This window comes from Silurus aristotelis, assembly GCF_946808225.1.
Source record: "Silurus aristotelis genome assembly, chromosome: 22".
NCBI classification, from domain to species: Eukaryota; Metazoa; Chordata; class Actinopteri; order Siluriformes; family Siluridae; genus Silurus; species Silurus aristotelis.
In genome coordinates, this window is record NC_139595.1 from 13,883,721 (window position 1) to 13,897,833 (window position 14,113).

At 36.5% G+C, this 14,113-nt stretch overlaps 1 protein-coding gene and 1 pseudogene across 2 annotated transcripts; both read right to left on the reverse strand.

The window, feature by feature from the left end:
- Nucleotides 1–529: 529 nt before the first annotated feature.
- Nucleotides 530–1,408, reverse strand: LOC310717082 (succinate receptor 1-like; the record flags this gene model as incomplete). The annotated part of the gene is made up of 1 exon (XM_083524761.1): nucleotides 530–1,408. One exon carries the CDS (start codon nucleotides 1,406–1,408, stop codon nucleotides 530–532), a length of 879 nt encoding a protein of 292 aa, XP_083380887.1.
- A 6,940-nt stretch (nucleotides 1,409–8,348) lies between these two features.
- LOC310717083 (succinate receptor 1 pseudogene) lies at nucleotides 8,349–9,949 on the reverse strand (annotated as a pseudogene). The gene is made up of 2 exons (XR_014538254.1): nucleotides 9,939–9,949; nucleotides 8,349–9,284 (listed from the first exon to the last, which is right to left on the reverse strand). The product of XR_014538254.1 is annotated as a succinate receptor 1 pseudogene (transcript).
- Between the last annotated feature and the right edge of the window lie 4,164 nt (nucleotides 9,950–14,113).

Below are 14,113 nucleotides of genomic sequence, written 5' to 3' on the forward strand. Positions count from 1 at the left end.
TTAAATGCTAATTGTTTCCTTTGGTTTTCTTTCATGGTTAAAAACTATTCATATTTTCATAACATACAAACAATTTGTATATAATTATATACATAATGTAAGCCTAATATTGTTTGTTAATGTTCACTGCATTTATCACTATATTTATCTGTAGTGTAACTCTGAATATATCTTCTCTTGAAGGTAAGAATATCAATGCAATCAATAATCCAGCAATATTATATGAAAGCAACAGTCTTTTAACTGATAAGCCTCAGGCTATTATTAAAATTTCAGTGCTGATGAAATTGGTCTCTTCAGGGTCCTTGTTTCCACCATCATCAAAACACTAACTATGTATATGTATATGTATATGTATATGTATATGTATATGTATATGTATATGTATATGTATATGTATATTGAATAGGCAATTTCCTGAGACACTTTATGATGGATTTGTCACTCATTTGTGGTGTATATAAATGTACAGACAGGTCTAAAAGCCAGTCACTTGTCATCAGTGCAGCCTTTGCCTAATAGGTCATGCTTAATGTGCAGTCATTAGTATCCTTTTCAAGTGCCTCCATTTGTCCTGCAGTGCTTCTTTAAAGCTGTCTGTCATGAGGAAGTAAAACACTGGGTTGATTACACTGTGAAAATATGCAATAGGTCGTGACACGATGTAAATCGCATTGATAGTATCTACGATGCACAGTGACAATTTTAGTTCAGGAAGCCTTGATGCGAGACGCATAATCCTCATTATATGGATGGGTGTGTAGAGTACCAGAAACATTAATGTTGCAATCCTCACAATCCTTACTGGCCTTTGAAACTTTGTTTTCCGCATCTCCTCTCTTTTCATTAGTACAGAGACCATCCGTTGTGACGATATAAACAAAGCCACAAGGGGCACCACAAATCCAGTTATAGTCAGCACACTGGTGAAGATCAGATTTACTTTGGGCACTCCGAGGCTTCCAAAATCACGACACACTGTCCAGCCATTTTGCTCCAAATCCTGGATGATTAAGACCATTAGCGGAGCGATTTGAATGGTCACCCAAATCCAGTTCACAATGGTGATGCATAATGCAGCTTTAATAGTCAACAGGACGTGTTCTCGCTGTGGGTGACACAGCAACAAGTACCGGTCCACACTTACCCACATCATGAAAAGAATGCTTGAGTACATGTTTACATTGAGGATGTAGCGATTTATCACACATAGTGAAGAATTAAATTTCTTCAAGTTGAAAGCGTAGTTGTAGGACAGTTCAGGTAAAGTGCAAAAGAAGATGAGATCAGACATAGATAGGTTGAATAGGTACACATTTGTGGATTTCCAAGCAGGAAGGCAAAAGATATATCCTAGGACCACCACTAGGTTTCCTAAGAACCCAATCACAAATTCAAGACCATACATTGGTGAGAGGTAATACTTCTCAAATATTGGAGTAAGGACACTGGAACAGTTGTCCTGCAGACAAAAACATTATTGTACATATAATTATTGCAAATAAATAGTTCTATTTTCATGCTAATGCAAGTGCAATTCATAGGTTAACACTAGTGTAATTTTGGCTGGGTGTAATCCAATATATTTGCCCCTGGACTCTTCTTCTATTTTTGTGGTCATAAAAAAGCATTGCACTCATTGCATTTAAATTGCTGTAAATACAACATACTTCATTATTATGTAAAAATATAAAGCAACTTATTTTTCGACTACTAAATAACAATGAATATTATAATGTCAGCGCAAAAACGTTATTGTAGAGCGTTAAGAAAATAGAAGCTGATTCGATTAGACAGTTTTCAGTATAGTGATCACTGAAACAAAGCCTCTGTTTATATTTGTGCAATGTTAACACCTGCACCTATGCTTGCGAAAATACGACCTTGTTTTCGAAAGAGCGACCCCGCCATGAAAATAAAGTCCAAATTCTCTGTGGTAAGAGGATGTTGACAGAGATTATATCTCTGCAAGAACTAATTTCACACTAGGGATTTCCCATCACAATAATGGGATTTATTTAGAGCATGAAGCCTATTGGCTATTACCTGATGTTTATGTATAAAGAAAAGGTTTAAAAGACCAGGGTTGTTACTACTAAACAATTAATACATCCTCCTCGGTTCATGCTACAGACTGTACATGGTATAACTACTCATGTAAATGTGATATTCTAGTTTTCTAGTTTTTGTTTAGATATTAAATATCTCTTTAGAGTTTTAATTAGTATTTTATTGTCAAATTTATGGTTTAAATAAAATTATAATTATAAGTCTTATAAAATAAGATTATAATCGCTTGACTAAAATAGATTTGGTTAACCTTTCATTTCAAGTATTTTGATACAGATAATCAGACAAGGAAAATTGATAAACCCTAATAGATTTAGAGTTGTCCCTCTCTGTCAATGCCTAAAGATACTCAGTCAAATTATAGAAAAAACATTGTTTTGAAAAAAAACAAGTTTTTTTGTAGGGTTTGTAAGCTTTCTGGAAATTGAGAACTCTTAATTATCCAAGAAACTATTATTGAACCCTTCAGGAAACATGTGAAAAGAGTAGATGTTAAAAGTACATTTATATTAACACAAACCAATGTATTAGGTAACATTAGATAACATTTATGCACAGTTCACACAATTTTTAAGAATTAAACTGTAAGGAGAAAGCTACTTATTCTAGATAGATAGATAGATAGATAGATAGATAGATAGATAGATAGATAGATAGATAGATAGATAGATAGATAGATAGATAGATAGATAGATAGATAGATAGATAGATAGATAGATAGATAGATAGATAGATAGATAGATAGATAGATATCCTAGTTGTTTCAGTAATACCATAATACTGATAATATCCTTATCAGTAACCTTACTAGAGTAACCACACTACGTTCTCAAAGCATGTAAATGTAGATCATTCTTACCATTGCGCCTTTTGGTCTGATAGCTTTGGGGGTGTGAAGTCAGCTTTTCAAGACTCTTATTCCAAAAATCATTGCGCCACCCATTTGTTGCACATCATCATTAAGTGTTAAGTGTACACCGTATTTATTTGGTATTTTTCTAACTAGAGATCTGATGCGATGAAACACTGATGCAATCTGATGCAATGATCGCTTAGTTGATTTTCGTCTATCTTTCTCTGCCTCTACGTCTTTCTTTCACTCCTGTTTAATTGCTTATCATTGCTTAGGTGACCTTTGTAGAGATTGCAAATGTAGAGGTTCTAGGTTTTGAAAAACTCAACATTGTTGACTCAGTTTGGAGCTTTTCAAGTGTCTTGTACTATAAGCTTTGATTCCAGGTGTGATTCCAGCTGTGGTGGTCCACCAGGGTGGTTATACAATACAAAAAAGAAACACTTGAAGTAAACTAAAAATTAAAAGTCTCAAATAACCATTATAGTATTATTATGCAAGTTTTATTGTTTAAACTTCTGTTAAGCTAGAGTTTTTAAAAATGTTTTACTATACAAGTAAAACAATGCTAAAACCATTGTTAAAAAAACCTTTTATGTAAAATTTAAATGTAAATATATTTGCATTGTTTAGTTGCTTGAATATATAAAAAATCGGGTTTTGGAATCACAAAGCCTGCATCGCCTTTTAGATGCCTTTAGGGCACCAGACTTCAGAGCCGTTTTCTAATTCCTAGAGGGTACCTGTGATCCTCATGTGGAAAGTCTTTTGTTGCATAAAATACCTCTAGGGCTACAATTATAATATTTTTTTACTGCTAATAATTTTTACTTTCTTTTACCTGTAATACTATATAGTTTCATTGTATTAGTAATAATATCAAATCTCCTTCTTTCTTTTTCTTCTTTCGGTTGCTCCCGTTAGAGGTCCCCACAGCAGATCATCCGTCTCCATACCTTCCTGTCCTCTACATCTGCCTCTTTCAAACCAACTGCCTGCATGTCTTCCCTCACCACATCCATAAACATCCTCCTTGGCCTTCATCTTTTCCTCCTTTCAGCATTCTTTTATTAATATACCCCATGTCCCTCCTCTGCACATTTCCAAACCATCTAAAGGGCGCCTCCCTCACCTTGTCTTTAGAACATCCTACATGCGCTGTCCCTCTAATAAACTCATTTCTAATCCTGTCCATCCTCGTCACTCCCAATGCATTTCAGCATCTTTGGCTCTGCTACCTTCAGATCCAGATCCTGTCTTTTAGTTAATGCCACTGTCTCGAAACCATACCACATAGCAGGTCTCACCACTGTCCTATTAACTATATAACTTTCCCTTTCACTCTTACAGATACTCTTCTATTACAAATCACTCCTGTCACCCTTCTCCACCCACTCCACCCTGGCTACACTCTTTACTTCTCTAACACACTCTCCATTACTTTGCACTGTTGATCCCAGGTACCTGAACTCCCCCACCTTCACCACCTCTTCTTCCTGCAACCGCACCGCACCACTCCACTGCCCTCCCTCTCATTTACACACATGTACTATGTTTGACTCCTACTGACTTTTATTCCCCTTCTCTCCAGCACATACCTCCACCTCTCCAGGCTCCTCTCAACCTGCTCCCTACTCTCACCACAAATAACAATATCATCTGCAAACATCATAGTCCATGGAGACTCCTGTCTGGCCTCGTCCGTCAACCTGTCCATCAATACTGCAAACAGTAAAGGGCTCAGAGCAGATCCTTGATGCATTCCAACCTCGCCTTGAACCAGTCTGTCCTTCCTACTGCACACTTCACTGCTGTCACACTGTCCTCATAGATGTCCTGCACCACCCTCACATACTTCTGCGACAAACCAGATTTCCTCATACAATACCACAACTCCTCTCTCTGCACCCTGTCATACACTTTCTCCAAATCCACAAACACTCAATGCAACTCCTTCTGACCTTCTCTTTACTTCTCCATCAACATTCTTAATTCTTAATAACCTTCCTCCACTCTTATAGGTCACCCTATGCTCCTTTTAAGAAGAAGGAGGCGCACCTCCTCATCACCTCTGTTCCCTTTACCAACATGCCCCTTGAAGTCTGCCCCAATCATCAATCATTCTTTTCTAGGTACACTCTTCACCACTTCATCTAACTCACTCCAAAATTTTTCTTTCTCCTCCATCAATCCCACTCGTGGAGCATTGGCACTGATGACATTTATTATCACCCCTTAAACTTCCAGGCAAACAGTAGCCTAATTTCTGACGGTACCCTGTTGGCTAACAATACCTGTGGGGGTTGTTGGTAGCCTGGGCCACGACCGATCCAGTAGGAAATTCTGGTTTGTGATCCGTATATTTGATTTGGCACATGTCTTACACTGGATGCGCTTCCTAACACCAGTCCAGTCTTCTTCCATTGCTCCCGATTTATTAACGTTACATTTCATAAGCTTTAAAAACTATAATTTTGAGGTTGAGCCTTAATAGTCTGGGAAGCTATACAGCTTTGGAACCAACCCACACACAATTCGATAAATTTTTCATGAACAAAGCATAATAATATTTCATGAAAAAAATAGGTTGGAAAGTTATGCTATTAGTATTAATGAAAAATATATATACAAAACATAATACATTTAAGATGCCTCTCCATTCACACCTCTGACTCCTACAGAAGACACAACAGACAATTCTTGCAACAGCAAGTACACCAAGTTACAATAGTTCTGAGAAACTGGCACTGCAACCTAACCTACCCTGAGGCTAACATAGCATAGCTTTTCTGTTTGTATTCAACCATGTGTGGAATGCACAGATTTTACTTTCTGTACTTTCTCGCTGTCCTCCAGAGGAAATTGGCTACAGCAGTTTTTTTCTCTAACATAGCAGAGACGTCCATTAAAGGAATAAATGTCACAATGTTGGGCATTAGAGAGAGCTATGTATCTTTTTTTAAAAGATAAGAGGAAGTCTACACTCGGAAGCACTGAGGGTCAAGCCACAGTGTGAGTCACAGCCATATTTGAAAAGTCTTATAGAATATATAGAACTGCCCAGTATTTATGAATCTTTCTACTACACAAAACACAAGGAATGACAATACTTTAAATGCAGTAATATGATCTCAAATTATAAAATTTCAAATAGCAGTAGTAACACATTTTTGCAATAATATCATCACTATTATAAAAGGTTTAAATATTATTATTTGAAAATATCTGATCTGTGTAACTGAAAAACACACACACTCTGCTTTATTACTATCATGTAATCCCTTTATTACTATCATGTAATCCAAATATTTGGATGGATAAATGAACATTACAAGTAAAAATTTTGCACAAATTGTCCTAATATTTTTCAATAGTAAACAGATGTAGGCATTAAACAAAACAAAAAAAGCCGCAAAGGCTGCAGTGACTTACAGGAAACACACGAGGGCAGACGTTAGCTCGTGTTTACGGTGTGTGATGCCTGCAAATAAGAAAGAAAGAAAGAAAGAAAGAAAGAAAGAAAGAAAGAAAGAAAGAAAGAAAGAAAGAAAGAAAGAAAGAAAGAAAGAAAGAAAGAAAGAAAGAAAGAAAGAAAGAAAGAAAGAAAGAAAGAAAGGAAAGTTCTAAATGGTATTAAATATTTAGCAGTTTTACTTACAATAACAAACTACAATAAAATTGCACAGTTACTTTAAACTTTAAATTAATATTTCTACAAGTTGTCTTCCGTCTGCTTCCTTCCTTCCACCTTTCAGAATATATAAAAAGCACTTGAAACACATTTAATCTCTAAACATTTCATTCATACAAAACCTGTTATCAATACTTTTATATATTTCCTTGAATGTGTATAATAATTGTTTTTATTTATTAACTTAATGTAATAATTTAGTTGGAATAAAACATTCACATGACTAAATCACGAAGGACTTGCAGTAATTTTTTCAATCATTTATTTACAGTAACCCACTATGTGGAATAATGAACATTTTTGTCTACGCTGTACAGTAAAATGGGGGTAAAAAGTCATTCTTGCTTAGTAACCTCCGAAAGATGCATTCAGATAGCAGAAACTCACATTAAACTGTGATATAAACTGGTTCCTCACTTACATAACCATAAAAGGCAGATTGAGAGAATTTTGCAGAAAGCGGTGGAAGCAAAGAAGATGTGATTTAGAGATCATGGAACTAGCATGTCCACAACTAAGCAAGGTCAAAACCAAAAGATGAAATATGTGTAATGTGGCTGCAAGTAGGGTCAAAAAAGATCAAGTTCCAGACTTTTGTTCCTCTTTTTAACACGGTGAATTAAAGTATAGTATTGTTAGAATTGTAGTATAGTATAGTGACCGATTGTAATATGTTTATGCTTTTGCTTAATTTATTTAATTTATTTCTTTTTCATTTGTACTATTTGATATTTATTATTAATGCCTACTACTTTGATTTGCGGCAATCCGTTGATAACAAGACTTGTTTTATTTCAAGAGTTATATTTCAGAGTTTTAGCATTTCTCTGCTTAATAATAATTACATTAAATGTAATTTTTTTTTTAAAAGACAGTAACTATATTATATTTAACTGTTTTAAATTCAAAAGGCTCAATTCATTGCTTCTGATTATACAAGAATAACAAGCGTTTAAGTGGAATAAAACAATTTACTGCTGAAAGAATATTATCTGGAAAAGAAATTGGTTTGCTTTTTTTTATGGTTTAATTATTTTTTAGATAAGTTACAAAATATATTGAAAAAATGACAATAATCACAGGAAAGAAATATTCTACAAATATCATAAACAGTATATACATTTTTGGGGAGTGGTGGCTCCAGCGGTTAAGGCTTTGGTTGCCGATCGGAAGGTCTGGGGTTCAAGCCCCGGTATCGCCAAGCTGCCACTCTTGGGCCCTTGAGCAAGGCCCTTAACCCTCTATGCTCCGGGGGTCCCTTACGAGGGAAATATCAAGGTCCGTGACGTGGGGCCGCCTTCCCGTGGGCTCACCACCTGCAGGAGGGACTGTAAGGGACGGTGCTGTGAGGATTGGGCAGCAGTCGAAGGCGGGGGCCTGCTTAGACTGCTGCCCCCGCGACCCGAATTACGGATAAGCGGGAGAAAATGAATGAGTATATACATTTATGACCCATGGCCTGAATTGTAACCTATAAATTAATGCCACCAGTTTAGCCAAAAAAATTATTTTTGGTCATACAGGCATTGTACTACAGTAGCCAGAAAGTCTTCACACAGCAAATATGTCATGATTGTGTATTTGGGTTACAAGAAACAATGCATATATACACAGTTACAAGTGAAGATCTTTAGTGAATGTTTATACGAAACAGAAAAATAATGTGATCTTTTTTTTTTTTGTTATTTATTTGGTAAGGGGGAAATAGTGGGATGCTTGATATGTCGGACTTGCTTAATGTCTGGTCATTAGCATTCTTTTAAATTGTCTCCACTTGTCCTGCAGTGCTTCCTTAAAGCTGTCTGTCATGAGGAAGTAAAACACAGGGTTGATGGCACTGTGAGCGAATGCAATTGGCCGTGTCACTATGTACCCCACATTGATGTAGTCTTTGACACACTGTGAAACGTTTAGTTCAGGAAGACGTGACGTAATCCGCACAATCCTCATCACATGGATTGGTGTGTAGAACAGCAGAAACATTAGAGTGGCAGCCCTCACAATTTTTACTGGTCTTTTGAAGGATGTCCCAAGCACCTCCTGTCTTTTCCTGAGGACAGTGACCATTCTTTGTGATGATAGAAACAAAGCCAACAGGGGCAGAACAAATCCAGATATGGTTAGCATTATGGTGTAGATCAAATTATTTTCGGGCACTCCCAGGCTCGCAAAATCATGGCACACTTTCCAGTTATTTTGCTCCAAATCCTTGATGATAAAAACGATGAGGGGAGCAATTTGAACATTTACCCAGATCCAGTTCAGGGCGGTGATGCATAATGCTGCCTTCAGACTCAACAGGATGTGTCCTCGATGTGGGTGACACAGCAACAAGTACCGGTCCACACTTACCCACATCATGAAAAGGATGCTAGCGTACAAGTTCACATGAAGGATGTAGCGATTGATCACGCATAATGCAGAATTGAATTCCTTCTTGTTGTGAGCGTAGTTGTAGGACAGCTCGGGTAAAGTGCACAGGAAGATGAGGTCAGACAGAGACAGGTTGAACAAGTACACATTTGTGGACCTCCAGGTAGGGTGGCAAAAGATATAGCTTAGGACAACAAATAGATTTCCAATGAAGCCAAAGGTAAACTCCAGACCATACATTGGCGAGAGGTAATAATTTTCTAATATAGGAGTGAGGGAACTGGAACAGTTGGAGTCCTGCATAAAGAATATTGTACATATAATTACGTCACATAAAAGGCTCTAAGTTCATGCCATTCTAAGTGTATTTTGCTGGTTAAATCTGGTGTCTTGAGTTATTGCAAACAAGCAAATCATGGATTATGAAATATACTGATTAAAATCAATCATGCATTATGACAATGCAAAATTCTGTGTAAACAGCAGGCCAGCTGTAACAGGGAACTGCTGAGAAGTCTTACACAAAAACACATAGAGGCCGTTTAAACACTGAGAACATTGCGAAATAATTTACAAATAAAAGATCATTTCCCAATGGTTACATCTAGAACATTTAAAAACTTCAAGAGTCCGTTACTATCAGAAAGGATCTAACGTAGTTGTGCTACAGATAAGAACCATAAATAAGCCAGTGCAATAGTAAAATACCCCTTGAAGGAGATTTAAAAAGAAATAAGAATTGACACTATATTTATAACCAACCAATGTTGAGGGTAGATTTACATATAAATTAAGAATGAACTCTCTTTCTGTGGTAAAGTAAGAAATCAGTTTTATTTCTATATAAGTCTATAAATATATATATACAGTATAATACCCTTTACCAGTAATGGTACTCATTAACAAATATTGGTTTGCATGTATATACATGTATATTTGATGGATTCTTACCATTGTGCTGTTTGGCATGTTCGCTTTGAAAGTGTGAAGTCAGCTTTTCAGGGTTCCTTTTTACAGAAATTATAGCACCACCCATTTTCAGCACATCATCATTAAGTGTGAAGTGAACACTATATTTAATTGGAATTGTTCTAACCAGAGATCAGATGCAATCATACAATGATGCAATATTTTCCAGTGATCACTGCTGCTTCTTCTTTTATCTTTTCCCTTTTTTTTTGTTGTCATCTGGGACCTTTGCAGAGGTGTAGATGGAGGGGTGATACGTTTTGTTGACTCAACGTTGTTGACTTAGTTTAATGGAGCTTTTGTGAGAGTGTTGTACATCAAGGTTTGATTCCAGCTGTACCATTGTTGGTCAATCATTGTGGCAAAGCAGTGCAAACAGAAACACCTGAAGTGCTGAAGTGAATTGAAACTGGGTTTAGTCTCTTACATATTACAAAATAACCTTGATAGACGTCTATACCAGTTTATTTAACAATGTCGCTGTAACTTTAATTAATACTGAAACAGCATTTCGGAATCTTTAAACAACATGAAAAATGATCATGTTTTGTACCTTTCAGTGCAAATCACAAAAGCCAGCACTGACAGACCCTTGGCATGTTTTTCATCTCCTAGAGAGTACGAACATATACCATCCATAATCATATGCTACATTTTGGCATAAAACTGTAAATCTATTAGTCATCATTTCTCAAGTCATAATTTTGCAATGCACTGTTTACTAGTCATAAATAACAGTTAAATGATTAGATCATCAATGCATAGTGACTAATCTTTATTTCCCCTTATAATTGTATATATAGTTATAGTCATAGTCATATGTTAATATTATAGTCATACATCAACACTGACTCTCTCCTTTTATCTTCTATTAACAGAAGACATGCAGTTTCAGGAAGGTTTAATGTCTGTGGGTCTATGTGTCACTTATTTTCATGTTACCACTTCCTCAGAGTACACCTCATAGTGAAGTCAAATGAGAGCTCCTTAACATGAAACCAGCGCACACAGTTAATCAAGTCAAGTCAAGAAGCTTTTATTGTCATTTCAACCATATATAGCTGACGCATTACACAGTGAAATGAAACAACGTTCCTCCTGAACCCTGGTGCTACATACAACAATCACAGAAAACAGAAAACACAGGGCTACACAAGGAAAAAAACACAAGGACTAGTAAATGTCCTCGCCACATAAAGTGCATGTGTGCAACCTGGTGCAAACAGTGCAAAGACAACACAAGACAGTACAGGACAATACAAGACAGTGCAATACAAATACACAAAACACAAAATACAAAATAAAAAATAGCTCTGCCAGCACATCAGCACACATCACACCAATTTCTGCCTTGTTTGCTATCTATTTTTTTTTCTCAAGAAAAATAGGTACCCTTGAATTGATCACTTCTTTCTTTTCTGCAAAATGTTAGCAACCCGCTTCTGGTGCTTCATATAGAATATCAGACTTTGCTTAGTGTTTTCTAGATGTGTATATTAACATTGTACCTTTGCATGTTTTTATCTTTAAGCACTAAATCCTTTGTGACATCCACTAAATGTGGACAGGCCATAAATATGAGAGCCCAACCACCATCCCATAGCATTCAATCCTACATACTGGTTTAGTCATGGTTCTGGATGGGCAATCAGTCTGTTTCAGATTGAAGTAAAACAACAGCTAATATAGCTTTGGGCACATCTACTGAGAACTTTGTCTCTTTGATTGCACCAAAGAAGGTAAGCAATGATGCTGGTGTTTAAGCTTTAAGCACATGTAGGGTATTTAAACACATGTAGGGTATTTAGCTGAGATGTTGTGACAAAACCTTCCATTGAAATTAACCACATCAATGATGAGCAAGAAACTGGTATTAGCTTTTAGTTTCAATTTATTTTCTGTGATGCTTTGGAGATCATTAAGAGTTCAGTCCAAAACATTGATCTTATCAGCTCTATATGAAGTCAACTCTGATGTCTTTCAGTCATTCAGCAGCATGCTTTCTCGAATATTTCACACCTGATATGACACTGGGTTTTTATACAGATTGATTGTACTGATATTGTGTTTTTGCCAAAACATATTCTGCAGTCTGTCTTTTACTTTAAACATACTGATGGGTTTAATTTTTAGTACTTAGCTTTATCCCCAGTTTAAAGTGTTGTATATGTCAAAGGCTTATAGATAGATAGATAGATAGATAGATAGATAGATAGATAGATAGATAGATAGATAGATAGATAGATAGATAGATAGATAGATAGATAGATAGATAGATAGATAGATAGATAGATAGATAGATAGATAGATAGAGAGAGAGCGAGCGAGAGAGCGAGAGAGATAAAATTTTTTATATAATATGATTCCCTTTTCATTCCATGTTTATATCCTAAATAAAGGTTTTCCTTTACATAGTATGTATGTGTATGTCATTAATCATGATCATCAAATCAAAGAAATCGCAGTAGAAACCTATTTTAAATCTAACTGCTTAATGATCCCGACTGGTGGTCTCGGTGAGAAACCAAATTAACACAATTCAACAAGTCTCCTTTTACTACAGCCACAGATGTGCATCATACACCACCTCCAGCTGAAGCATCAATATTAACCTCCACCCCAAAATTAAAGTCCACCCCAAGTTTTTCTGTGCATATTTGAGTTCTCTGACCAGGAAAACTCAGAGGAGTATGGTTTTTTTTTTTGCACAAAAACATTGTGCGTGTTTTGAGCAAATTCTACAGGGAAAAAAAAATCAAACGTATCAATTATTTAAAAGGCTTAACAACTGTTTTGACCTCTTTTGACCTTTCCTCATAATGTCCAGCTTTTCTTAAAAATGGCCTTAATACATTTCTTCTTTTCTGTCAGCAATTGTGGAATAAGGAAAAAACAGCTATTAATTCTAAACTAATATATTTGATCTTGTGCAGTCTGCTACAGGCTGCTGTAATTTGCGAGCTCTGACTAGGGCGCTCCCCAATCCAATCAAAAGACATAAAAATGTCAAGTTATTGCATGCATTCTAGATGGTCCCATTGTCCTGTATTTGGAGCTACAGGCTCTGTTGATTCTGAAAGCTTCAAGGGAGTTTTCTTTGATCCTGGCAACACATGATGGCTGAAATATGAATGGACAGAAACTCTAAGCAGAGCAACTAAAAGAGAAGCTATGAAATGAGGAGAATCGACTATTGGGGAAAAATATGTAACGCAATTTCATTTTAATTGCACTAATTGTATTACTTTCTTTCGGCTTCTCCCATTAGGGGTCGCCACAGCAGACCATCCGCATGTTTGATTTGGCACGTTTTTACACTGGATGCCCTTCCTGACACAACCCTCCCCATTTATCTGGGCTTGGGACCGGCACTAAGGCTTGTGCAACCCTAATGGCTGGGGTTGGTTCCCTGACCGGGGATTGAACCCGGGCCGCAGCGGTGAGAGCGCCGCATCCTAACCACTACACCACTAGGGAACCCAACTGCACTAATTTTATTAACACGTGATTAACACGCGATTAACACGTGCATTTTTGTTTAACCATTTTGACTACAAATATATATAGATATAAAAATGGGGAAATTAAAACCTTCAACGCAACACACATTTATTCAAGTCCTTTCTTTACTCAGAAATATTTTAAACTCGCCAAAAATTATTTTTTATTCACGAAACAATTGTTTTTCTAATGTGCCAAGTCTCAAGTCAAGCACCAAAATCCACCATGAAGCACACATCCGGCTATAAAAACCGTCCGTGTGGAAACATGGCAAAAGTTTCGTTTGGTGTCATGACGATTTACGTCATTTAAAACACAATAATTACTTTAAAACATTTACAAAAAAATGTTCATGAGATGCCGTGTCATCTGAGAATGACTGCTTGAGCAAATGGCTCTGTGCGAAGAAAGGGAAGTAATGGGAACCTGTGGTTTTTCTATGTTATTTTTTCTGTGGTACCTGTGGTTTTTCTATGTTATTTTTTCTCCATGTGTTTAATAGACCTGAACAAATTCTTTGAAAAACATGTTTACCATCTTTGAAACATTCATTCATTCATTCATTCATTTTCTCTCGCTTATCCGTAATTCGGGTTGCGGGGGCAGCAGTCTAAGCAGACCCCCACCTTCGACTGCTGCCCAATCCTCACAGCACC